Source organism: Budorcas taxicolor, chromosome 4 (assembly GCF_023091745.1).
Source record: "Budorcas taxicolor isolate Tak-1 chromosome 4, Takin1.1, whole genome shotgun sequence".
Lineage (NCBI taxonomy): Eukaryota > Metazoa > Chordata > Mammalia > Artiodactyla > Bovidae > Budorcas > Budorcas taxicolor.
Window position 1 is genome coordinate 32177590 of NC_068913.1, and position 27674 is coordinate 32205263.

Genomic DNA, 27674 nt, shown 5'->3' on the forward strand with positions numbered 1-27674 from the left:
TATACCTCCCAAAGTACAAGGCAGAGAATTTTGTTCATCTTAATACAGAGGTATGACCCCATAGCACATCACAATTTTATTTTCCATTGGTTCTTCCCAAAGTACAGAGTCAAATTTAGCACTGAATTTATATAGTTTTCATTATACCGTGTTTCCTAGCACCTAATTGTCTTGTTGGCCACCTCAGTTGTTACTTACATTGCACCTGCTTTATTTATCTTAATGATTTTATGGTTTTATTGTACCTATGAGTGAATGGATTGTTTTCTTTCTTTGACCTTGAACTTACCCACTTGTTAAACACAAAGTACCTTGGATAAATTCAGTTTGAACTAAGCATATCAGCAGAGAATCAAAATATTCAGTTTAGATGGTGGTATTATGACAGCTAGAAATAGTCATAAGAGTACCAAATTAGCACTGTATTTATTAAATAGAAACTTAAATGACTAAAATCATTGCATTTTTCTTTTCGGATTGTTAATTCAATTAATTATTCTTGTTTTGTGGCCCAAAATTAAGGATTTAGGATTAAGGCAAATGGGAAAATTACCAATGTTATCAAAGGCAAACAGTAGCCACTAGACATATATTATGATTTTTAAATTAATAACAATAAGCCAAAATTATAGTTAGCAGCCCAGTCTTAGTAAATGCAAGAAAAAAAAATTACCCAGGAAGTAGCTATATCATAAAATAGCAGATGGTAATGGCAACCCACTCCAGTACTCTTGCCTGGCAAATCCCATGGATGGAAGAGCCTGGCAGGCTGCAGTCCATGGGGTCGCTAGAAGTCAGACATGACTGAGCGACTTCACTTTCACTTTTCACTTTCATGCATTGGAGAAGGAAATGGCAACCCACTCCAGTGTTCTTGCCGGGAGAATCCCAGGGACGGGGGAGCCTGGTGAGCTGCCGTCTCTGGGGTCGCACAGAGTTGGACACGACTGAAGCGACTTAGCAGTAGCAGCCTAGCAGCTATATAATAAAATAGCAGATGGTATTAAGTTCTAAAATATTTTGCAGAGCTACTTAAAATAATTAAATATAATCAGTGTTTTATTTACAAAACATTACAGAGGCTCCTTCAGTTTAGGAAGTGAATACAGTTTGTGATAAACTCTTCGAAGGTAATACTGCATATAATGAATTGATTCCTTTATTTAAATTATTCATTTAAATATGTATATGTGAGAGCAAAAGAATTCACACAGTAAACTCTATTGAAAAATTTAATAAAGGAAGAAATTAAGTTTGAGGGAATACCAGTGATGATTTCACATAGAAATTATCATCCCCATCTATAGTTTACTTGAGAATTTCAATAAGGTCTTACTAATTCTTTACAATCACAATGTAAATAACAATCAGACGCCACGTTAGTTACTCTTCTGTACCCTCTCTGTGGCAACGTGTAAGTAAAAAATATTAAATTTTCTTCTAGAAGATCCAGTTTTATCAATGTCTTAAGTAACTCTCAGTCTAATATATAAGCTGTTTTGAGCTGATCAAGGCATTTCCTGACCTGCTGTAGGGAGTGTTTCTCCTCAGGAATCACACAGTACTTACAGAGAAGTTCCTATTCAGGAGTATAAATATTCCATTTGATCTTTTGTTTTTAATGACGTATTCACCATGAAAATTTTTATGCCCATCTTATTTGCTCGCAAAAATAAAATGTTACTTGAAAGGAGAGCTCCTCGTAACTTATTTTAGCTCCCTGTGCTGTGCCGTGCTGTGCTCAGTTGCTCAGTCGTGTCCGACTCTCTGTGACCCCGTGGGCTGCAGCCCGCCAGGCTCCGCTGTCCATGGGACTCTCCAGGCAAGAACACTGGAGTGGGTTGCCATGCCCTCCTCCAGGGGATCTTCCCAACCCAGGGATCAAAACCAGGTATCCTGCATTGCAGGCAGATTCTTTACCACCTGAGCCACCAGGAAGCCCATATACTCAGCCATAATATAAGAAAAATGTTGCCATTTGTGACAACCTGAATGGATCTGGAGGGTATTATGCTAAGTGAAATGTCAGACATAGGAAGACAAATAGTGTATGCTATCACCTACATGTGGAATCTTATTAAAAATAAAATAAAGTAGTGAATATAACAAAAGAAACAGTCTTACAGATACAGGAATCAAACTGGTGGTTACCAGTCCAGGGAGGGGTAAGATAGGGATAGGGGATTAAAAGTCCAAAATTATTATATATGAAAGAAATAAGCTACAAAGATACACTCTACAGCACAGGGAAAATAGCTAATATTTGCTAATAACTACATGGAATATAAGCTTTAAAAATTCGTGAATCACTGTATTATACCCCTATACTTATGTATATTATATATCGGCTCTATTTCAATTATTTAAAAAAAAGAATTCTGGAATGCTGAACATATGGAAGGTACTGGACAGGTGGTTTGCTTGGATAGACCATAGGAGTTCCATGTCTTGCTAAAAAGAGAACCAGAGCTGGACAGTAAGTTAAAGCAGCAAAATAGATTTTATTCAAAAAACTATTGCATATGTATGTCTTTGTCAATCCCAGTCTCCCAATTTATCACACTACTATATATATATAAAATAGGTAACTAATAACCTACAGGGCTTCCCTGGTGGCTCAGATGGTAAAGAATCTGCCTGAAGTTCAGGAGACCCAGGTTTGATCCCTGGTTTGTGAAGATATCCTGGAGAAGGAAATGACAAGCCACTCCAGTATTCTTGCCTAGAGGATTCCATGAACAGAGGAGCCTGGCGGGCTATAGTCCACAGGGTCTCAAAGAGTCAGACACCACTGAGTGACTAACACTACTACTGCTACTAAGAACCTACAGTATAGGACAGGGAACTCTACTCAATACTCTTTTCCTATATGGGAAAAGAATCTACAAAAGAGTGGATATATGTATAGCTGATTCACTTTGCTGTTCAGTAGAAACTAACACAATATTGTAAGTCAACTATACTCCAATAAAATTAATTTTAAATAAATAATACATTTTAAAAAGATATTACAGTAGGGACAGAGAGATTTCAGAATAGAGCTAGAATCAATTCCAAATACAACCAGAACAAGTATAGATTTATAACCAAGCAGTAAGTTTGGGTGGGACATCGGTAGATGGAAAATTACTACAAGGGGACAAGTCTGGGGACGTCTGGCTGAAATGACTTAACAGGATTCTTGCTGAGGGCAGCCAGGCTGATCAGATACCACCTGGGGGAGGTGGCAGAAATGAGAAGTTTGATGGGATATTAAAAGTGGGAATTCTTGCTAAACTGATTTAGCAGGGTTCTTACAGAAACTGGATTCTGCAAGGAAATACAGGGATGGGCCTTGATGGAGAGTGTAGGGGAGCCTGATTGAAATTTGGCCTGGTAAAGCACCTTTTAAACCCTTCCCCTATACTTTGCCGTGTGCATCTCTTGCATCAGGATGTTCATCTGTAGCCTTTGAAGTATCTTTTGTTAAAATAAGCAATGGTAAGTAAACTGTTTCTCTGAGTTCTGTGGGCCATTCTAGGAAATAATTGAACCTAAAGAGTAGGTCATGGAAACCTCAGAGTTATAGCCGGTCAGAAGGTCAGATGCCCAGATGACAACCTGGCTTTGTGTTTGATATCTAAAGTGGGGTTAGAAACGGTATTGTGGGACTAAAGCCATAATCTGTGGGATTTTATGGTAACTCCAGGTAGACAGTGTCAGTTTAATTATGAGATGGTGTCTGGAGAACCAGAGAATTGCTTAGTATGGGAGAGAAATCCACACACATTTGGTGAATGGAAGAGTCAAAAGTAAACTATTCCATGATTAGAGCATTGAATTGAGAGTAGAGGAGATATACAGGAATTTTTTTCTATTAGAGGAGAATAAGTCAAAGAAAACCAAGCACATAATTAGTTAGACTCCAGGAAAATCCTATGGTCTGGACTCAAGAGTCAGCAGGTCCTCCAAGGGCCTGAAGCTTTCCTAGACTTTAAAAAGTGTTATCCCCACCCCAAATCACTGCTACCCTCAACCCCCCACAGTTTTTCGAATGTTTACATCTTTACGTAGAAGTCCAAAAGATTTTTGAGATGTCTGTAGCTTCATGGGATCTCTAGGGAGCTCCAGTAAAGTTCATGAAATTTGGAAGACCCATGAAATTCCCTGGATTCTGACCAACTTAGAAATGTAGACCCTATATCCTTGATGCATATTAATTATGTACTGAAACAATATTTCTCAAAGCATGGACTCAACCAGCAGCATCAGCAACCTTTAGGCACTTTATAGAACTGGAGCTTCTTAGATCCCACCCCATGATGACTGAAGCAGAAACTCTGGGGAGAGTCCCAGCATCTGTGTTTTAACAAACTATCCAAGTAATTCTCACACAACTGAAGTCTGAAAACTGCTAATCCAGAGATGACGAGAAATGAAGTTCACTAGCCAGACTCTTGAAATATCCTGTGTGATGGTTCATATTATTGATCTGTCAGAAGAAAATGTAATTGTTTCTCAGAGTAATTCCCAAAAGAACTCTCAACCAAGTTCATGAAGAATTACCATAGCTTTAGTGTAGATTACACTGTTGCTGGTCATTTATTCTGTGAATAAATAGATTGTATAATTACATGGAAGCAAAGTGTTTTGGTGGATTTTTCCTTTTTCATCTATTCTGTATAAATAGTCTGTTGTTATTATCCAAATTAATAGTTGTAATACATTGTGATTTATATAATGCAATGTAAAATTGCCGTAATTACATTTTGTGAAAAACACAGCTTGTATGGCGATGCTAAAATGATCAATATAATATGACATCCTGCATAACACAGATATAGGAATGCACCCAAAAGCTAGATCTTAGAAAGTATGAATCACAATTTTAGATAATGGAATGTACATTAAACAGTTCAATTGTGATTATATAGTATTAGAAATAAATAATGTGAAAGTCAGTTATACCCTTGCTCTAATATAGAAGTGAAGGTAAAAACACAGAAATGTTTGAAGATGCAGGTGAGTAAACACTGAGAAGCTCCCATCAGTGGTATCTAACATTTATAGAGCACTTATAGGTGCCAGACATTATGTTAGGAGCTTGGACAAACACTAATTGATTGGAGCCTAAAAATTTTTCTTATGGCATAGATTGCTTTTACTAACTCATTCCACTTCAGAGAAGAGGAAACAAGGCTTGAGAAAGTTGAATACAGTTTACCTAAGGTTAGACAACTGGTAAATGGGAACTCATGGCTCAAATCCAGTGCTTCAGTACTTTAAAGTAGGTGTTCCTAAGTACCACAATATGATAGTAAAACAACTCGTAAGAGAAGACAAGAGTAATCTTCATGACCTTGGATTAGATAGTGATTTTAAAAATATGACATGAAAAGCACAAGCAACCAAAAAAAATAGATAAATTGGACTTTATAGAAATTGAAATTTTTTTGTGCTTCAAAGAACATCATCAAGAAAGTGAAAAAACCAAGAAATGAATGGGAGAAAATATTTTAAAATCATGTATCTGATAAAAGGGACATGTATCTTCCAAAGATGTACAGATGGCAAACAAATACATGAAAGATGTTCAATATCATTAATCATCTTAGAAATAAAAATCCCAATGAGGTGCCTCTTCATGTATACTTTTGTTGTTACTTAGTGGCTAAGTCATATCCGACTCTTTTGTGACCCCATGGACTGTAGCCGGCCAGGCTCCTCTGTCCATGGGATTTTCCAGGCAAGAATACTGGAGTGGGTTCCATTTCATTCTCGAGGGGATCTTTCCGACGCAGTGGTCAAACTCACATCTCCTGCATTGGCAGGCAGATTCTTTAGAACTGAACCACCTCATCTGCCAGGCTCCTCTGTCCCTGGGATTCTCCAGGCAAGAATACTAGAGGGTTGCCATGTCCTCCTCTGGGGGATCTTCCTGACGCAGAGATTGAACCCTCGTCTCCCCCATTAGCAGGTGGCTTCTTTAGAACTAGTGCCACTCATATATACTGGGAAGCCCACTCATATATACTAAGATGTCTAAAATCAAAAAGACAGAAAACAGGAGTTGGCAAAGATATAGAGATCTGGAACCCTCATATCCTATACTGTTGGTGAGAATTTAAGATGGGGCAATCACTTAGACAAATAGTCTGGCAGTTCCTCAAATGATTAAACATAGAGTTAACAGATAACCTTGAAATTCCACTTAGGTATATGGCCAAGAGAAATAAAACATATGTCCACACAAAAATTTATACACAAATGTTCATGGCAGCATTATTGACAATAGCCAAAAGATAGAAACACCCAAATGTCTATCAGCTGATACATGGATTTAAAACTGTAGTATGTTCACACAGTGGAGCATTTTTCAGATATATATCTTCATAAAAAGGAATCAAGTTCTGATTCCTACTATGAAGTAGATGAATTTTGAAAACATTACACAAAGTGAGAGCCTGTCACAAAACCCACATATTATCTAGTTCCATTTATGTGTAATGTTCTGAACAGGCAAGTTTATAGAGATAGAAAATAGATCATTGGTTTTTTAGGACTGGAGTGCTAGTGAATAGAGTTTGTGTGGTGATGGTTCAAGGGTACAGTATTTCTTCTGGGAGTGAGAAAATGTTCTAAAATGGATTCTGGTGACAGTTGTACAACTTTGTGAATACATGTTTTTAATATTGAATTATATACTTTAAATGGGTGAATTGAATGGTTGTATCTCAATAAAGCTGTTGCTGAAAAAAAAGAGTGAGGGTGGAGAATGATTAGAGTCCTTGGGAAGGTGATGGTTTAGGATGGCTGTTGGAGTAAATATGGTAGGAACTGGCCAAAGATAACAAACCATTTCTGTCAAGTGGTGAAAAGCTGATTAAAATTGGATTGTGAGCATATACAGAAGTATCAAGCCTGCAGGAGCAGAAATCTTCGGCTCAAAGTCTGGAGTGGACAGGCTGGAGGACTGGCACACAGGGGCTGAAGGCCAGGGTGTAGACCTTGGTCACCAGAGGTTCTTCCTGGGCTTCTTTGCTCTCTGACCATTCCCGCACTGTCTTCTTTCTTTTGCCACCCTTCTTCCACTGTCCGCCCATCCAGTGTCTAGGTCCTCAGGTGCCCCAAGTGCCAGCCCTCTGCTCTTCTTGTGCTACACGCTGTCTCTTGGAGAGTGCACATTCTCTCATGTGTCAGCTGCCATGTATGTGTATTCTGCTGAAACCAAAATACGTGTTCACGGCTCAGTCCTTGCCTGAGCACCAACCCATTCTTCAGCTGCCCACTGGACATCTCTACATAACTGTCCCACACATGTCCCAAACTCAGCTGTCCAACACCACTCCTTCTCCATCCAGCTTATCATCCTCTACTCCCTATCTTGGAAAATGAAAAAAAAAAAAATCCTTTGATAGTTTAATTTTGCATACAGTAGAACAGTGATTTCCTGGAGCCCAATGAAATGAGAAGGTTTATGAATGCAAAAAGAACTGGGAAGTGGGAGAGGCTCTTACAAATTACCCTCCTGACCAAGTCACACCTTTGGTTGACAACTTTCAGTTATCTTTAGAGTGCAAAGATGAAAACCCAGATTCTACATGCCATTACTCATAATTCAGCTTTCTCTGTAAATTTAATTAAAAAGAGTATATACTGAGAAATTGTGATATACACATAGACCTTGACCTCAAGTGGTTATGATCTAGCAAAGGGGGCTCATGAGTGAACCAGAAACTTCCAAACACGTGGTAAATGTAAATGAAGATTAAGCACAAGATACTCTGCTGGCACGTAGGGCAACTTCTTCAGTACTTTAGGGATAGGAGGTTGGAATGTGTTAGAAATGGCTTTCCTGAGGCCAGAAAAGTTTCTGAAACAAATAGGATGAGTGAAAGTGTAGTGGAGAAAAGAGTATCCCAAGTATGAGTTTGGCCTATCTGTGCCTCTGTAAGGTTGGCTACAGAGAGATGAGGATTAAAAAGGGAATCTGGTGAATGCAGAAAGAGATTTGAGGAAGGTGGGGCCACATTAAATGATGAGTGAAGAAGTGGACACGGAAAGAGATAGAACACTTTCCCCATAAACTTGGTTGTCAAGAGGGAGAGAAAGATAAGGCAAGACGCTGAAAGGGGATGTGTACTGGGGGAAGTGTGTAGGGTTGTTACATGTGTGTGTTTCCAAAATAAGAGAGATGTGAGTAAATTTAAACAGTGAAGGGAAGAAGCCAGAGCCAGGATTGGTTGGAAAGATGAGCTGTGGAATTAGATGTCTAATGTGGGAAAGACTGAGAAGGTGAACAAGGTGAAGGTTTTAGCTTCATTCTGTGGGATTAGAAGGAAGAAGCAAAGATGGGTGTGAAGGAGAGGTTGGCAGGAATTTGATGATTTTCATTTTCAAAGTCAATGACAGGGCAAATAGGAGGATAGATGGTTTGCAGAGTATAAACAGTGTTAGAAATAGCCATAACAACTGTAGAAGGACTGAACAGCAAACAGACTGGTATTTTCCATGACTTTGAGACCAGCTCAACTAGGTATGAATAACAAAATTGTAAAGATAGGAAACTGAGATTTGAGCGTAGAATGTGCTATTTTGTCATTTCAGAAGCAAATCAAGCCCAGGTGATGATAAGATTGAGACCTAGCCATGGGACTGAGCGACTAATTAGGAAAATGAAGTTATTTTTACCTTTGAATCAAGGGAGTCAGTGAACTGAGAAGCCAGTGAATGAATGGAGCATCCACGTGTACACTAAATTCCCCTAGTTGATGGTAAGTCTTATGGAGAAGACCATTCAGAAGAATGGAAGATTGCTCTGGAACCTATCTCCCTGATTCTGTTGTCTATTCTTCATATAATGGCTGGGTTAATTTTTTTTAATGTATTTCTTATTTTTGTTATTCTGTTCAAAACCCTCCCATGTCTTCCCACCTCCCTCTGATTAATTCCAGTATTTATACCCTGGTCTTCACTATCTGGCCTGCCTACCTTTCCTCTTTGAGTCCCTCCCTTACCACTGAACTATTTGTTCCCAGCCACACCAGCTTCTTGACTGTCCTCAACATGACCTACTTGTCCCTACCTCTGGGCCTTTGCACTTGCCGTTTGCTATGCCTGGAAAGCTCTTCTGCCGTGGCCTCCCTCATCTTCTTCCATTCTCTGCTTAACCTCCCTCATCTTCTTCTGTGCCTTTTCCTGCAGGAGTCCCTGTTCTCCACCTCTGCTTCATTTCCTGAATGGCATTCATTACCATCTAACTATCCATATGTTTCCTCTTTTTCCCCTTAGAAATCCCCTCCCAAGAATAGAAGCTACCTGAAGGTACAATTTTGGGCAATTGCTCACTGCTATATTCTATAGGAGGCCTAGTTTAAAATAAATAAATAAATAAATGTTTTGGTTTTTGGGGTTTTTTTTTTTTGCATGAACACAGTAGCAGTAGCATAGCAGTGGGTTTTGAGAAAGACCTTGACCATAACCACGTGGAGTTTGTGAGCAACTGCAGGGAAAGGGAGAGAGAGGGAAGAGTGTGTACATGTTGGGGAGCTGTTGGCAGGCAATGACATTCCAGTGGGCACTCAGAGGTATTGCGGGGACACTAGGCATAGGTCATTGGTAAGAAGCCCAAAATAGTCTGGAGATGCGATGACAGCAAGGGGGTGACTGAAAGAAGTTACTTTTCAGGAAGTCTCCAAAGACAATGGCAGGGATGGGAGGTGCAGTAACATTTGCTGGCTTTAAAGTTTCCAAAAACTTAGAGCTGACATCCCTTGGACTGTACTTTTGGACTGATTATACTTCTCTTTCTTGCCTCCATACCTACGCTCACACTGTTCCCTCTGTCTGGAATCTGGAATACCCTACCCTCCCCTAGAACTCTTCCTATTTTTGGCATTCTTTAAGATCCAGCTATATCCTCCACAAAGTTTTCCTCTACAGCCCCAGCCTGGAGGGGTTTTTCCTTGCTTTGAACTCCTATTGCAGTAATTAACTATAGATTCACACCCTGTTCAGTGACTGCACTGAACTCGTATACCTTCTGGGTTATATATAACATGTGTGTGATGGTGCCTTGCTGTCTCTCTAGCTTCCCTGTAGGCTTCATGAAGGCAGGGGCAGGCTTGATTGTCTTTGGAGCCGCCACATTACCTGACACAGACCCTTACCCAGAGAAGGTATTCACATAATTTGATACAGTTTAATTTGTTAATCATTAATATTCTATGCCGACATCCAGAGGATAGTTCTGTTTACCTTCTAATGATTATTTAATATAATGAAAGTGCTATAATATTGTGTATTTTCCCTTTTCTATTCACAGATTCTTCTAAGCACTGATATGTTGGGTTCTCTGTTGAATAATTCAATTTTACTTTTTTAGCAGAGGCCAGAGAGGTTGGTGGATGAAGGAACAGCTTCTGAAATCAGATGTCTGGGTTTAGATACAAGCTCTGCCACTTCCTAGAAGGGTGAGTCTGAGTAAGATCTGTAAAAATCTTCCACACTCGGTTTCTTTATCTGCAAAATGGGGATTGTAGTAACCTGCTTCTCACTGATTTGTTGTGGGGACTAAATAAATTATACCATGTGACATTCTTAGGTCAGCTTTGGGTGTATGATAAAGCCCTCAGTGTTCGCTCACTGCTATTTCTGAGTGACCAGAAGTTTCGAGACTTACAGTATGAGGTTCTCAGAATGCTTTTCACTCTACTCCAGTCACTGAGGAACAGAGAGCAAGCAGTGAGGTTATGGTGCTCTGCTATCTATGTCAGGAGACCAGGCTGCAGGCTAAACTCCACCACTTAGTTTATGTGTCATTTTAGGCAAGACGCTAGACTCTTTGGGGTGCTGTAAAGATCTGGGAGTAAACATCTGTGAAAGTACTTTGTAAACAGCATGCTTGTTTCACCCAAAGCAAGGAACTGTGGTTGAGAACAGGAAACAAATTTATTGGCTTGGTTTTGAAAATCTTACCCTTAGAAAATTCACTTCAGGAAAAACTAACTCTTTGTCTCGCTTTGATTGGATTATCTATTTATCTTATGTGGCTTTCTTTTTTTAATTTTTAATTCCTAGTGCTATGGAAAGTCTTCTTGAGCCCAGGATATGCTTCCTTTTCTCACTTGTAAATCTGGTTGGTCTACTAAACAAGCAACCGCAGCCAGACATGATTTTGTGGTTTAAAGTCTGTTGCTGGGCTTTGACAAAGGAGCTCTGTAGGGAGTGGTAATGCGATTAGAAGGGTAACTGGCTGGGGGAGTGGGGACACCCAAGCCAGACACAAACCCCTCCCTACAGAGTTCTTGAAGAAATGTGTCAGAGGCAGGTTAAGAGCAAGGCCTCTGGTGGGAGTGGCCTGGATACAAACCCCAGGTACTATTAGTACAATATACCTGCTATAATACCTACTTTATAAGGCTACCTGGGGATTGAATGAGTTGATACATGTAAAATGCTTATACCAAGCGTTGTTGTTGTAGTTCAGTCTCCCAGTCATGTCCGGCTTTTTGTGACCCCGTGGACTGCAGCACACCAGACCTCTCTGTCCCTCACCATCTCCCGAAGTTTGCCCAAGTTCACGTCCATTGCATTGGTGATGACATCCAGCCATCTCATCCTCTGACACCCTCTTTTCCTTCTGCCCTCAGTCTTTCCCAGCATCAGGGACTTTTCCAATGAGTCACCTGTTTGCATCAAATGACCAAAATAGTGGAGTTTCAGCTTCAGCATCAGTCCTTCCAATGAGTATTCAGGGTTGATTTACCTTAAGGTTGACTGGTTTGATCTCCTTGCTTTCCAGGGGACTCTCAGGAGTCTTCTCCAGCACCACAGTTCAAATACATTAATTCTTTGATGCTCCGCCTTCTTTACAGTCCAGCTGTCACAACCATACATGACCACTGGCAAGACCATTGCCTTGACCATATGGACCTTTGTCAGCAGACTGATGTCTGCTTTTTAACACATTGTCTAGGTTTGTCATAGCTCTTCTGCCAAGAAGCAAATGTCTTCTGATTTCATGGCTGTAGTCACCATCCATAGTGATTTTAGACCCCAAGAGGAAATCTGTCACTACTTCCACCTTTTCCATCCCTCTATTTGCCATGAAGCAGTGGGGCCAGATGCCATGATCTTAGTTGTTAAAATATTTAGTTTTAAGCTGGCTCTTTGACTCTCCTCCTTCACCCTCATCAAGAGGCTCTTTAGTTCTTCACTTTCTGCCATTCATATATCTGAGGTCATTGATGTTTCTCCTGCCTATCTTGATTCCAGCTTGTTACTCATCCAGTCTGGCATTTCTCATGATGTGCTCAGCATATAGATAATGCAAACAGGGTAACAGCAGACAGCCCTGTCATACTCCTTTCTCAATCTTGAGCCAGTCAGTTGTTCCATACTGGGTTCTGACTGTTGCTTCTTGACCCGCATACAGGTTTCTCAGGAGACAGGTAAGATAGTCTGGTATCCTCATCTCTTCAAGAGCTTTTCACAGTTTGTTATGATCCACACAGTCAAAGGCTTTGGCCTAGTCGATGAAACAGAGGTAGATGTCTCTCTGGAATTCCCTAGCTTTCTCTGTGATCCAGCAAATGTTGGCAATTTGATCTCTGGTTCCTCTTTCTTGTCTAAATCCATCTTGGACATCTGGAGGTTCTTGGTTTGCATAATGCAGAAGCCTAGCATGCAAGATTTTAAGCATGACCTTACTAGCATGGGAGATGAGAGCAACTGTCTGATGGTTAGCACATTCTTTAGTACTACCCTTCTTGGGAATCAAGCTGAGGATTGACCTTTTCCAGTCCTGTGGCCACTGCTGGGTCTTTCAGATTTGCTGATACAATGAATGCAACACCTTGATGGCATCATCCTTTAAACAATTCTACTGGAATTCCGTTACATCCACGAGCTTTTTTAACAGCAGTGTTTTCCTAAGGCCCACTTGACTTTGCTCTCCAGAATGTCTGGCTCTGGGTGGCTGATGACACCATCATAGCAATCTGGTCCATTTAGATCTTTGTTATACAGTTTTTCCCATGTATTCTTTCCATTTCTTCTTGATTTCTTCAGTGTCCACTAGGTCTCTACCATTTATATCCTTTATTTTGCCCATCTTTGGGAAAAGTGTTTCCTTGATATCTCAAATTTTCCTGACGAGATCTCCAGTCTTTGAGAGTGCTAAATAATTACTTTCTATTAATATATGCATAGAGCTGTTGCCAGCAAAGCCATGTTATTAGGTACTAGATAAACCTTCCCGAAAGCCAGTGCACCTCTGGGATGGATGGAGGACTCATTTTGCCTAGGCTAGAGATTTAAAAGTAATATAGGCCTAATAGGTTTCTCCTCTACCCTTTTCTGTAAGGGCTTCCCTAGTGGCTCACATGGTAAAGAATCTGCCTGCCAAAGCAGAAGATGTGGGTTTGATCCCTGGGTCAGGAAGATAAATGCCCTCGAGAAGGGAATTGCAACCTACTTTAGTAATCTTCCCTGGAGAATTCCACAGACAGTGGAGGTTGGTGGGCTGCAGTCCGTGGGGTCCCAAAGAGTCGGAAAGAGTCGGAAAGAGTTGGACATGACTGAGCAACTAAAACTTTCATTTTTTCAAACTTTCATTTTTTCACTTCAGTAGATTTCTCCTCCTCTTTACCCTTTTCTGTAAGGCCACAGTCAAGGCTAGGAAAGGTAGATTCCGAACACACCAATCAGATAGAAAAAATTGCAAAGAGTGAGTCCCAGTGCTGGTTGGGCCTGGATCTTCCTAGTGCTAGAGGAGACATTCCCGTAGAATTTGCCCCTTGGTGTATTTTGTACATCAAATAGAGAAGAGTGATGGGAAGACAAGGGCAGACAGGAGGAGAAGGGAAGGAGGAGGGAGAGAAGTGGTTTAGAGAGAACTCGGCCTCTTTCTGGAGTGCAATACAACCCCTGGTCTCATCTTTTGTCTTCCACCTCTTAGAAAGAGATGGGGCAGTTGGAGAAAGATGGCTGGACCTTTTGCCAGGTTTAACTTGCCTCAAATTTGAAGTATCCTCATGAGTTACATGACAAGAAAAGAAGCCAGAGAATGAAAGATCAATGAGAATTAGGTGGACTAAGCCCTCTCTCAAGGAGTAGCAGACACATCCCTCATTCCTTACCTTTTTCATAAAAGAAAATGCATCCCAAGAGCCCAGAGGAAGGAACCTCAACTGCAGGGCACCATGTGGGAAAGTGAGTTATGCTGTAATCTGATCAGCATTTCTCAAGCTTCGCTGTGCAGCAAATGACCCAGTAATCTTGTTAAAATACAAGGGTAGGTCTGGAATTCTGCATTTCTAACAAGCTGTCTGGCTATCCCATTGCTGTTGGCTAGAACCTCACTTAGAGAAGCAAGAACCTTCTAGATGATTGGTGACCATGAGCTGTGTGATGCACAGGAATTCTGCTAAGTTACTCCCCTTTTGACCATGTAGTCCATCTCTATACGCTTAAACTTGGCCAGCCTGCTTCTTGGAAGTGGGGTGACAAGAAATGTCCTAGTCCTTGATTCTGACCGCAAACTCTGTGTAAGTGAAAAGGGGGCTAGGAGAATAAAGGTGTTTATGTTGTTCAGTTAGTTCTGTGAGAGACTTTTCCCATCTGTTCATAAGCAAGAATTGTTTGAAATAAGCCTAATGTGAATATTGCAAACATTTCATGAACCTTGTTGCCTTATGCCTTACATTAGGGGTTGTGGAACAATGTCATTTATTATCTTCAGATAATGACAGATAATGCCATATGACATTTTAAAAACCTTTTCCTTTTGATTACTCAAATTTTATTAGTCCTTCAAATTAGCTGTCATTAAGTATACAATTTCTGTATTCCAGTGCTTTATATACATTTTCATTTAGATCTTCCCTAACAATATAGAGATCATCACCTCCATTTTACAGATGAAGGAATTAGGACTCAAAGAAGTTAAGTCATTTGCCCAAGGTTACCCAGCTATGAAAACAGAGGCTAGCTAGGAACCCATGTGAATCTCATTTCACTTCTCTCTTTCTACTTCCTCCACGTTGTGCCATACATAACAGAATGACTATTTTTAAAATTTAAAAAATTACTCATTATTTAAAAACAAATTCATAAAAGTGTGGAAAAAAATAAAAAAATAAAAACAAATTCAAATCTCACATTTATTTGGTATCAACTGACTCCCTTGCCATGTATTTATGACACAGCTAATGAAGCCTAAGTTTTAGAGGATTTCTTATTTATAAATGTGCCTTCCAAAGGCGCTCTGATTTTTATTCATAATTTTGTATTCTTTGTTCTTAAAAGGAGCTCCCCAAATTTTAAAACTTTGGGCTTTGCAAAATCTCGATCTGCTTCTGTTGCTGTCAGGTGTGTAAACCCTTTTTTCCAATATTCCCAATGAGGAGCAGTTCAGCCTGTGCTTGAAAATCTCCACTTAAGAAGAGCTCACCACCCCACAGGGAGTTTGTTTCATGTCAGACAGTTCTAATTCTTCAGAAGTTCTTTTTAGACTGTGCCAAAATCTACCTCCTAACAACATGCACTTATTGATTATAGTTCAGCCCTCTGAAACCAAATAAAGTAAACCTAATCCCTCTTCCTCTAACAGGTCTGAAAGTATTTGAAGGCTGTTACAGGACCTTTTCCCAAATCATCACAATGCTTATATCCATCCCTCAGCTCTTCCATCCTGGATCACCTTCTCCACTAGTTGTGGATGTCCTTCTTAAATAGTATTCCGTGTTTGACTTGACTGACAGAGAGCAAAGCAAGTCATTTGCTCTATTTATTTGTTGAGGACTTTGCATTTATTTATCACTGTGGGAAATGATTGTTGCTATTATATTTAACTCACTTTTGCAGCTTGCCCAATCATGTTGTGCTCATATTTTTCCTGCCCCAGACTTCAGTGTCCTGAGAGATGCTCTCTACTCTTCATGTGATGATGTCATGCACATCAAATGATCTGTTAGGAGGTGGATTTGTCGAGACTTAGCAAGAAGGCTTCCTACACATTGCAGACAAGTTCAGTAGGAAGACAACTCATCTGCAGCTATCCTTATATACAACACACCACCATGTCTACATCCCTTGGCGGGCATTACTCCCTCCATGATCACGCTCTTAATCTAAGTTTTCTCAAGACACTTCACATTTGGAAAAAAAATCTTCATGGGAAGAGCTCATTGAACAGGATAATTATTATGTTTTTTCTTTGTTTCATTGCATTTGCTATTTATATTCTTTTCTACGTGAATTTCCTCTCAATCCTTTTGCTTTGTCTTTGTTTTCCCTAGTATTCCCTTTGTCCTGTCTAAAAGCTCATCGTGTTCTCCAGCAACGTAGAGATAGAGAAGCATCCCAAAGCTCATGCCTCTGTTATGCTAAAGGAGCATATCCCCTTTGGAAAGAAGCCAGACAGTGTTTTCCCTGCAGGTTTCAGCCTTGTTACTGTCTCTGCCCTGCCTCTCCCCATACTCATCTTCCACATTGCCTTGTGTCTACCAAAGAGACTCTTACATCTCCATTATGTCCTTTCCCTGTATTGGGCAAACTTCTCATTCAGTCCTGTAGGTAGTGTGGCTGGGTGGGGGGTGGGCGGGGGGAGGTGCATGCATGCTCATACACTCAGTCACTTCAGTTCAGTAGTTCAGTCGTGTCCAACTCTTTGTGACTCCATGGACTATAGCCTGCCAGGCTCCTCTGCTCATGGGGATGCTCCAGGCAAGAATATTGAAGTGGATTATCATGCACTCCTCCAGGGGAATCTTCCTAATCCAGGGATTGAACCCAGGTCTCCTGCATTGCAAGCAGATTCCTCATCATCTGAGCCAACAGAGAAGCCCAAGAATACTGGAGTGGGTGGCCTATCCCTTCTCTAGGGGAACTTCCCAACCCAAGAATCAAACCAGGGTCTCCTGCATTGCAGGTGGATTCTTTACCAGCTGAGCTACCAGGGTTGCTATAGTTTCATACCAGAGAATGTTCTAGTTTCATTATATTACATGTAGCTGTCCATTTTTCCCAGCACCACTTACTGAAGAAAATGTCTTTTCTCCATTGTATATTCTTGTCTCCATTGTTGTAGATTAATTGACCATAAGTGCATGGGTTTATTTCTGGGCTCCCTATCCTGTTCCATTGACCTATGTGTCTGTTTTTGTGCCAGTTCCATAGTGTTTTGATGATGGTAACTTTGGATTATAGTATAGAACAGTCTGAAATCAGGGCATGTAATTCCTCCAGCTCAGTTCCTCTTTCTCAAGATTGTTTTGGCTATTGATGTCTTCTTTGTTTCCATACAAATTTTCAAGTTTTTTGTTTCAGTTCTATAAAAAATGCCCTTGGTATTTTGATAGGGATTACATTGAATCTGTAGATTGCCTTGGACAATATGGCCATTTTAACAATATTTATTCTCCCAATCCAAGAACTTGGTTTATACTGTATCTTTAAACTTTGAATTCACTCTTAGATAAACTGGCCATTTGTTCCTCTGAGTCCTGTTTGGCTGATAGACTCAGGATTTGGTGTTACCACAAAAGAGAGTAGCTGATAGACTCAGGATTTGGTGTTACCACAAAAGAGAGTAGCACGAGCAGGTAATTGCTTCAATATTAGAAAGAAGGAAACTAAAATCTAAAAACTAAAACTTTGGCATTGACAGAAATTCTTAGATATCTGGTTTTGAGTTGATTCATTTAGTTATCTTAAGGTTGTTAGCATGATTGTTTTAAATGTCCAAAGGACCCTTATTGACATTTTGGAACAATGAATTTTTGGAACAAACAGATTTTTGGAATTTCAGTTAACATTCAGTTAATTAAACTCACAACAATTTTTTTTTCCTCAAGCCTTCAAATCCACTTTTCAGATCTCCATGGTCAGTTTTTTTAATTCTCAAATTATTTGAATAAAATAAGAAAATTAATTTTCCTTGATCTTTTTTAATGCTCTATTAATCTCAAAATAAACATATTAACATTTTCTAAAAATCTCAGAGTAAATTCAATTTAAATTCATTAAATATTTCAAACCATATTGTTAAACATAATATAATTATTTTTCCAAACACTGAAAATGCCTAAAATGGTGAATTATAGACCTAATATGCAAGTGGCATTTACAAAAATAGCTTAAAAAAAAAAAACCCAGAAAACAAAATAGCTTAGTTTTTGGAGCTAGCAAGAGTTTTGCTTTTCTGGAGAAACTGTCCTTTTTCAACTTTCTGAAAATGAGAACTATAGAACCAATCATGTTTATTCATTTACTCTTGCTCTAGGAACTTTGGAATCAAAATTAAACTTTAGATGAAACATAATCTGTTGACACTGTTGGTGGTCATATTTGTATTCACCATTTCATTTTTAAATTTAAATTTCACATTTTATTATATATGATTCAGGTCCTTGTGAAAATTGTTATCAATTAAAGTAAATAAGGAAATAGACCTGAATATTATTATTAGCTGCCCTCAGGTTCTTTGAGAGAATCTATAACAATTGTTGCTTCCCTGGTGACTCAGATAGTAAAGAATCTGCCTGCCTACAGGAGACTTGAATAGAGTCCCTGGGTTGGGAAGATCCCCTGGAGAAGGAAATGGCAACCCACTCCCAATATTCCGCCTGGAGAATTCCATGGGCAGAGGAGCCTCGTGGGCTGTATAGCCAAAATGGTTGCAAAGAGCTGGACAAGACTGAGCAACAAACACTTTCACTTTTCATAATCATCATTACAAATCAATTCCTGCATGTGCTAGGGAGAATAACTGCTTATAATATATGGGGTGCTCTCTTAGGTATACATGCCTTGACCCCCACTTCTGGTGAATTTGATAGTTTTTTTATTTCAAACTATTTGAAATATCTTCCAAATTTGATTTAAAAAATTATTCCAGAAATTTTGCTGTGTTTTTTTTGTATTTTTATATTATTTTTGTATTTGTATATTTGTATTTGTATTTTGTATTTGTATATTTGTATTTTGTATTTTTGTAATTTTATTTGTATAGATTATGTACTAAAACTTTCAATATATATTTTTTGACTCAATAAATATGTATTAAATGTTTCCAATGGTCCAAGCACCCTTCCAGGCATTTAGGATTATGTATGTAAGGGACAGGGGAAGGGTGGGTTGTGGAGGAGTAGGGTTGGGTAAGGAGACAATAATTCTGTCCTAGTCTAGTGAAGAGAACAATTATACCTATATAGTGTAAAAGGTACCTTATTCCTGTATGTAACCATATTTTAATGAACTATGAAAAGCAGTCATTTAGGTTGATATTATCCTTGATGAAATAGAGTTCAGAGTATATTATACAGAATACAAGGAAAAATACCAAGGAGAATAGGTTGAAAAAATATTGGCAATACAAGTGACAAAGAATTAACATTATCATGTACATTGAGCTCCTTCATTGATAAGTGAAAGACAATACTATAGGAAATTAGAGGCAGGGGTAGTAGTAAGCAATTTGCTGCAGTAGAAATCACTTGCCACTAAGCAAATGCAAAGAGGCTCAAGCTAGCAGTCAGATAAATACACTCCTCACCCATCAGATCTGCAATAATTTACAAGGTCAGAAACAATCACCGCTGGTGAAATTATAGGGAAATGAGCACTCATACTACCAGGAAAATATGTAAAATAAAATTACTTTTCTGTATAGTAATCTTACTGTATGTATTAAAATTTTTAAATATGCACACACTTAGTGTCAGCAATCCCACTGTTGGAAATCCTTCTACTAAAATAAAAATACTAACATAAAAGAATATATTTGCAAGTACCAGTACAAATAAGTTTATTGCAAATTATTTATGGTAGTGTAAAAACAATGTGAGAGTTGGACTGTGAAGAAAGCTGAGCACTGAAGAACTGATGCTTTTGAACTGTGGTGTTGGAGAAGACTCTTGAGAATCCCTTGGACTGCAAGGAGATCCAACCAGTTCATTCTAAAGGAGATTAGCCCCTGGGTGTTCCTTGGAAGGAATGATGCTGAAGCTGAAACTCCAGTTCTTTGGCCACCTCATGCGGAGAGCTGACTCATTGGAAAAGACTCTGATGCTGGGAGGGATTGGGGGCAGGAGGAAAAGGGGACGACAGAGGATGAGATGGCTGGATGGCATCACCGACTTGATGGACATGAGTCTGAGTGAACTCCAGGAGATGGAGATGGACAGGGAGGCCTGGCGTGCTACGGATTCATGGGGTCGCAAAGAGTCGGACACGACTGAGCGACTGAACTGAACTGAACTGAAAAACAATACAAACTTGAGTGACTATAATAGGGGTATCTTTATTGAATAAAATATTTTCATACCAAGTAGTAAATTCTATGAAAATAATGACTTTGATTTATATTTTTTGACCTGGAGACATGGTTATTATATGTTATGGTTAAAAAAAAGGCAAGTTTGCATATATATACATCTGTATGTTCGCATATGTGTGTGTCCAAGTGTGTACAAAATTTTACCTTAACAAATTATACACACATATATAAATTTGTGTGAGTCAGATAAAAGTGAGAAAGGATTTGCCCATCGGTTATTATTAATAACTTTAATCTTTGGAATAGAGGTCAGTTAAAACAGTTTTTAGTCACTTATATATCTCTAGTTTGGCTTGTTGTAACTAGTGTATCTTAACAATAATATTAATAATAATAATAAAAACCATAGGTGACAGATGAGAGTTTACCACATGCCAGAGAATGAAATGGTGATATTATCACCTTTGCTGTTTTATAGATGAAAGAATGAGGTTCACAGGGGATAAAGTCACTTGTAGAAGAATGCACTTTTAGTAACAGACAGTGGTTGCCTGCGTGGTTGCTTCAGTTGTGTCCAATTCTTTGTGACTACATGGACTGTAGCCTGCCAGGCTCCTCTGTCTGTGGAATTCTCCAAGCAAGAAATCTGCAGCGGTTGCCATGCCCTCCTCCAGGGGATTTTCCCGACTGAGGGCTAGAACCCACATCTCTTATGTCTCCTGAATTAGCAGGTGGGTTCTTTACCAGTAATGCCACCTGGGAAGCCCTACCTTGGTAATATCAACTTCTTAAATTATGTTAGAAATAATCGTGTTAGAAATTAATGGTTAGAAATCAATTGGTTTAAAGGAAAAACATTAAGTTAACCACAATATAGATTGTGTATAGCTTAACTTAGAAAGGTGGGGGTACGAATGAGTGTAATTTGGGAACTATGTTATCTAGCTAAACTATTATGTAGATAAAATGATGGTGCCTGAGAAGTGATTAATGTAGGTCACCTGCCCCTAGTTTCATCAACCAAGGAAGACTGATTTTTTAAAGAATTCTGACTGGGCTGGGTCTTGGTTGTGGTGCACAGGTGTTTTGCACAGTCTCTAGAGCATGAGGCCTCAGTAGTTAAGGCACGTGTGCTTAGTTTTCGCATGTGAGATCTTGGTTCCCCAACAAGGAATCCAATGGGGCCCCCTGATACGGGGGTGTGGAGTCTTCACCACCAGACCACCAAGAAAGTCCCCAAGACTGACTTAACGCAGGGACTAGAACCAAACCCAGACAACTTTGTCATAGACTATTTCCATATGAGCCCATTCATCTTTCCTAAACATTACTTATTCTCCCCTAAGAGGTCTACATTCCTTCTCCCTTTTCCCTGCTAAGATGACATTTAAGTTTGAATTCTTAAACACTGAGTAAGTATTCATTTTGCTGTTGGGTATCTCACATGTGTACTTGAGGCATACATGTTAATAATACTGTTTTTCTCTTGTTAATCTTTTACTTGCGGCGGGAGTTGTGTCTCAGCTAAGAAAACAAGGGTGGGCGAAAATGATTTTTCTTCCCCTACACGATGTTTCATGAATTACCATTAACACTTACCTATTAGGCACAGAATATTTAGGACACTTTTTAGATCTATACTGAATGGATAAACAATTATTTAACTCATATTTAAAGCTAGTGACATTGCCCCTCTGAGGCAGGTTTTGCAAAGTAAGAAAAACTACAAGGAATGCCCTAATTCATAAGATTACAAAATGTCTTCCTTCATTCATCACGGTGAATTGGGGGAAAAAAGACTGAAGGATAGACAGTGTATCTGTAAATGCGAGAAGCACTTTTGAGCTTTCTAGATTGTATATGGTGGGGGAAAGGCAGGTGATTTAAGGATCTTAGGCTCATTTTTAGGAAGGGGTAGACAATACTATTTAATTTTTTACTCGAATTCTTTGTCTTGTTGCACTGCTGGCTTTGTCATCAGCCAGTGTTGCAATAACTTTAACAAGCAAAGGAAATGCCAGTCAAGTGAAGCACCTGGGACCTCCTCATTCTTGTGACACGTCAGGCCTCAGGCAAGAGACAAAAATGCTCTAGGCTGTGTGTGAAGCCCAGGTAAAGAGGGAGTGGGTGACTGTGAGTCTAGGTATGTAAGGGCGCCTAGTCCCAAGGCCAGTGTTTATATTAGCGATTCACTTCCACCTTTGGTACATTTAATCAGGCATTATTACAATGCATGGCATCATCCTGACTTCAGGACTTTGGAGGAAAGCTGGGTCAGGAGGCTGTTCAAGTTAATTTAACAAGATGCTTTGTGCAGCCAGATACGAATTTCACCTGCCCAGAAGCTTATGCAGAACCGTGACCAGGGCTGACCCAAAGAGCTGCGCTTTTCTTCCACTCGAGAATCTTTTGAGACTCATAGAGAAGTCCGACGACCACGCGGACTATTCGGCAAGACGCAACGCAACCTGAAAGGGCGGGTCATTGCTTTGCTCCAGCAACCAGCCAGAGACAACAAAATGGAAGATCTTTCTCCGAGGGAATGCAGGCCTCGGATCTGACTCGCGGGGCCTGAGTTAGGGAGGTGAGCAAAGAAAAGAAAGGCGAAGGCGCAGCTCCAAGAAGCCCGGTTCATTCAAACCCGGAGGACAGCAAACCCCGCCTCCCCACGCCGCCGCCCGCTCAATCGCCGAGCGCTCCGGGTGTGAGCTCGCCCCGCGGGGAGCGGCTTGGAGCTGAGGAGGCGGCGGCAGAGGTGGTTTGGGCAGCCCTGAGCGGCGGATAGGCCCAGGCAAACAACACCCCTTCCCCCTCCCCCTCGCTCAGTTCAACTCCCACTCGGCCCCGGCCACGCCCTGCTGCCACCGCCCCCTCGGGCAGCTTTCCGCTCCGCGGCCGGGCCTCAGTCGGGGGCGGGAAGGAAGGCGGTGTCTTGGAGGGGCCGTCGCGGCCACCGGAAACTACAAGGGCCGACAGCCTTTGCGGTAGTGCCCCGCCCCACTTCTCCCACCACTCAGCGCGCGTCACCCAGGCGCTCAACCAATGAGGACTGAGCCAGGGAAAAAGGGCGCCCGGGTCCGGATGCGCCTCAGGAAAGCCATGCTCCCTGCGCGGGGGCAGCGGGCAGTTCACCGGTTGTGCCTAGACTTCGGTGGCTCGCGCGCCCCGCTGTCCGCTCTTCTCGCTTTTGTTGAATGAGAGCCTTACTTTTTTTCTTTAGTGACAATTCCGAAGGATGCTGGAGCCGGTTTTTCAGGGGAGGGCGCTGGGAAATGAGTAGGGGGCGGGATATCCTGAGACAACAAGTTTGGCTGTATGAAAGGCCTACCGGCAGTGCGCCTGAGCTAGAACGCCGACAGAACAAGCACCAGAAGAGCCACGGGAGGAAAAGAAAAGCTGCTGAAAGAATAACCCCCAGAAAGGGGGTGGAGAGAAGGCGGCCCCAACGCCCCGGCCCCCGGCAGGTCGGCGGCCAATCCGCTGGGGGAAGGGGTGGAGAGTCGGCGGCTCTGGCGGAGAGAGGCCGAGGGGGGTGGGGAGTCGGCCCTGCTTGCGCCGCCCTGGCCCCGCCCCCGGCCCGCACCGCCGCCCGCGCCGCGCGCCGCCGCTGTCAATCAAGGGCGAGTCAGCAGGGCTCGGGCGGAGAGAGGAGCTGCTACGCCACAGCCCAGCGGCGGCCATTCGCGGAAAAAGAGGCAGAGCCTGTGCCAGCTACAGCCTCCTCCGAGCCACCGCGGGCGGGCGGGACCGGCCTCTCCTCCCGCCTCGCCCCCACCCCCACCCACCTCTATCCCAGTGTCTCCATCTGAGGGTTTGTCCTGTTAATGCGGGATGAGCGGTACGTATTCTCCACCCCCCTCGGTCTCCTTCACCACCTCCCTCCCTCCCTCCCTCCCCAGACCCTGCTCGGTTCTCCCCCCTCCCCCGGGGCCGCTGAGATGCTTTAAGGGGAGGAGGAGAGGGAGGGAGGGAATCAAGGGGAGGGAAGGAGGGTTGTGTTTTGTCTTAATGTCTGAGAGAGAACAACCTTCTGGGTGTTGCTCTGGAGCCGATGGGTCGGGTTTCAAACCACGTTTTGTGATATCCCCCTCCTCCCTTCCCTCCTTCTCCCCCACCCCCTGCCGGTGTGCGTGGATCGCGGGTTTATGGAGATTAATGTTCGGGGGGAGGGGGAGGAGAGGGGAAGGGGAAGACGAATAATAATAATCCTAATAACCTGTTGTCGTGTACGGCGGGGTGGGGGGGGGTTTGTTGCAGATCAGAAGAAGGAGGAGGAGGAGGAGGCGGCACAGGCAGCGGCGATGGCTACAGAAGGAGGGAAAACCTCTGAGCCAGAGAATAACAATAAAAAACCCAAAACCTCAGGCTCCCAGGTAAAGGCAAACATTTAAAAAAAAAAAAAAAAAAGCATCACGAAACGTAAGGGGAAAGAGGGAGTTATGCCCTTTAAATGCCCAGAAGTGAAGAACAGAACAAAAATGTTTATCCACTCAAAGCATCTTTCTGAGAGTGAGGAAGTTAAATTGTAAATTCATACGGATTTCACATGTTTGGGATATCGTGGTTAAAATTCCACCAGGAACTCAGACTCTAAGAGAAAGGTGTGTGTTTTCCCAAGGGCGTTTTGAGTTTAGTAAAGTAACACTTCAAGAAAGTTTGTTAGAAATTTCTTATTATATATAGTTTATATTGTGGGACCTGCTTCCTTATTCCTGTATCTTATTGCTTTTGTTAATATTTATATTTCTTCCTTTTCCTGAGTAAGTTCTGAAATGTAGAGCTGTCAAAATAAATAAACCCCTCCCAACTACTGGCCTTCACTAAATCCTCCCACTTTTTTTTCCCCCTCTCCCTTTTACTATCCCATTTTGGGTAGGACTCTCAGCCCTCTCCTCTGGCTTTACTGGCAGCTACTTGCAGCAAAATAGGGACTCCTGGTGAAAATCAAGCAACTGGACAACAACAAATTATTATAGATCCAAGCCAAGGATTGGTGCAGCTTCAAAATCAACCACAACAGCTAGAACTGGTAACAACACAACTTGCTGGGAATGCTTGGCAACTTGTTGCCTCCACTCCTCCTGCTTCAAAAGAAAATAACATTTCTCAACCAGCTTCTAGTTCATCTAGTTCTTCCACCAGTAATAATGGGAGTGCATCTCCCACAAAAACTAAATCAGGTAATTCTTCTTCCCCTGGTCAGTTTCAAGTCATACAAGTACAAAATCCCAGTGGTAGTGTACAGTACCAAGTGATTCCACAACTTCAAACAGTAGAAGGTCAACAAATTCAAATCAATCCAACTAGTAGTTCATCTCTACAGGATTTGCAGGGTCAAATTCAGCTTATTTCTGCAGGTAATAATCAAGCTATACTCACAGCCGCTAACAGGACAGCTTCTGGGAATATTCTTGCGCAAAACCTGGCAAATCAGACAGTTCCAGTCCAAATTAGACCTGGTGTTTCAATACCACTGCAGTTACAGACCCTTCCTGGTACTCAGGCTCAAGTTGTAACAACCCTACCAATCAACATTGGAGGAGTGACTTTAGCTTTGCCAGTGATAAACAATGTGGCTGCTGGAGGAGGAACTGCACAGGTTGGCCAGCCTGCTACTACTACTGATAGTGGGACTTCCAATGGGAGTCAGTTAGCTTCCACACCTACCACCACCACTGCTGCTGCCAGTATGCCGGAATCTCCCTCCTCCTCCACTACCTGTACAACCACTGCATCAACATCTCTGACCAGCAGTGACACGTTAGTGAGCTCAGCAGATACGGGCCAGTATGCAAGCACATCAGCCAGTAGTTCTGAACGCACCATTGAAGATTCTCAGACACCTGCTGCTACAGAGTCTGAAGCCCAGAGCTCCAGCCAGCTTCAGTCTAATGGAATACAGAATACACAGGATCAATCAAATTCTCTTCAGCAGGTGCAAATTGTAGGCCAGCCTATCTTGCAACAGATCCAGATCCAACAGCCTCAGCAACAGATAATTCAAGCTATTCCACCCCAGTCTTTTCAACTCCAGTCAGGGCAGACGATTCAGACCATCCAGCAGCAGCCTTTGCAGAATGTTCAACTTCAAGCAGTAAATCCGACTCAGGTGCTTATCAGGGCTCCAACTTTAACACCTTCAGGGCAAATCAGCTGGCAAACTGTACAGGTTCAGAATATTCAGAGTCTTTCAAATTTGCAAGTTCAGAATGCCGGGTTATCCCAGCAATTAACCATCACCCCAGTGTCTTCAAGTGGTGGCACAACCCTTGCTCAGATTGCTCCTGTGGCTGTTGCTGGTGCCCCAATAACTTTGAATACTGCCCAGCTTGCATCAGTGCCTAACCTTCAGACAGTGAGTGTTGCCAACCTGGGTGCTGCGGGCGTTCAAGTGCAAGGAGTTCCAGTTACAATCACCAGTGTGGCAGGTAAGTTACTATACAGTCTTTCTCTAAAGATCCTCTCATACTGTTTTTACTAACAAGTTGCTGCTTTCGTTTGCTGACTCTTAGATTTGATGTAAACCTGTAAGTGAGCAGATGATCACAAAGAAGCTAAAGTACACAGGAACATTAGACTCACTACCATAACTCCATATTCATCAATATGACCCGTTTCTGTTTACAGTATTTAGCGTTAGGTTTTATGTGTTAAGTTTTCTAAACTTTCTTTTCTGCAGAGCAGACTTTTGGATAAGATTTTTTTTTTTTTTGTAATTTAGAGATCAAATTTGTGTATACTTGAGCTTTTCTGAAAGAACCCTAGTCAAAGTGATGTTTATGTCTTATTTAAGGGAAAGTCGATTTAAAGCTGAAATAATACAGTTACAGATCTGCTGCAGTTTGAATTCTGTTAACTCCTCACGCTTCTGCATCTTGTTGCCCGTGCTTGTGCATTTTATTATACAAAACTAGATGTTCATGCAGTTGAGAGATGATTTTTGAGTTGCAAATTGTTTCATTAACTTTTATGTCCACTTTTCTGCTAAAACCAAGATTTGCTCGGGACTTTCAGTGAATAGTCCCCTATAAAATTACATTTAAAATCTATGGTGGTTAAACTATTTATAGGAGTTTTTAGTGTGAAATTAGTGGAAAGCAATTAAACTATAGAGAGTAAAATGTCACTAATTTGAATTTGTTGTAAGGTCAATTTAGAACCAGTTATAAAGTAGTTATTTGTTACATATGTGAATGTGAATGTGAAGTTGCTCAGTCGTGTCCGACTCTTTGCGACCCCATGGACTGTAGCCTACCAGGCTCCTCTGTCCATGGGATTTTCCAGGCAATAGTACTGGAGTGGATTGCCATTTCCTTCTCCAAGGGATCTTCCCAACCCAGGGATCGAACCCTGGTCTCCCACATCATAGACAGACGGTTTACCATCTGAGCCATGTGAACAGAAATTTTTGAAG

The 27674-nt window shown here is 41.4% G+C and overlaps 1 protein-coding gene across 1 annotated transcript in view; it reads left to right on the forward strand.

The window, feature by feature from the left end:
- The first annotated feature begins 23993 nt into the window (after positions 1–23993).
- The window catches only part of SP4 (Sp4 transcription factor), a 75259-nt gene continuing 71578 nt past the window's right edge, over positions 23994–27674 (forward strand). Inside the window, exons 1-3 of the mRNA XM_052638922.1 lie at positions 23994–24098; positions 24518–24633; positions 25137–26688. Coding sequence (XP_052494882.1) covers positions 24092–24098; positions 24518–24633; positions 25137–26688 — 1675 coding nt within the window. The 5' untranslated portion in view covers positions 23994–24091. The remainder of the gene's footprint in view (positions 24099–24517; positions 24634–25136; positions 26689–27674) is intronic.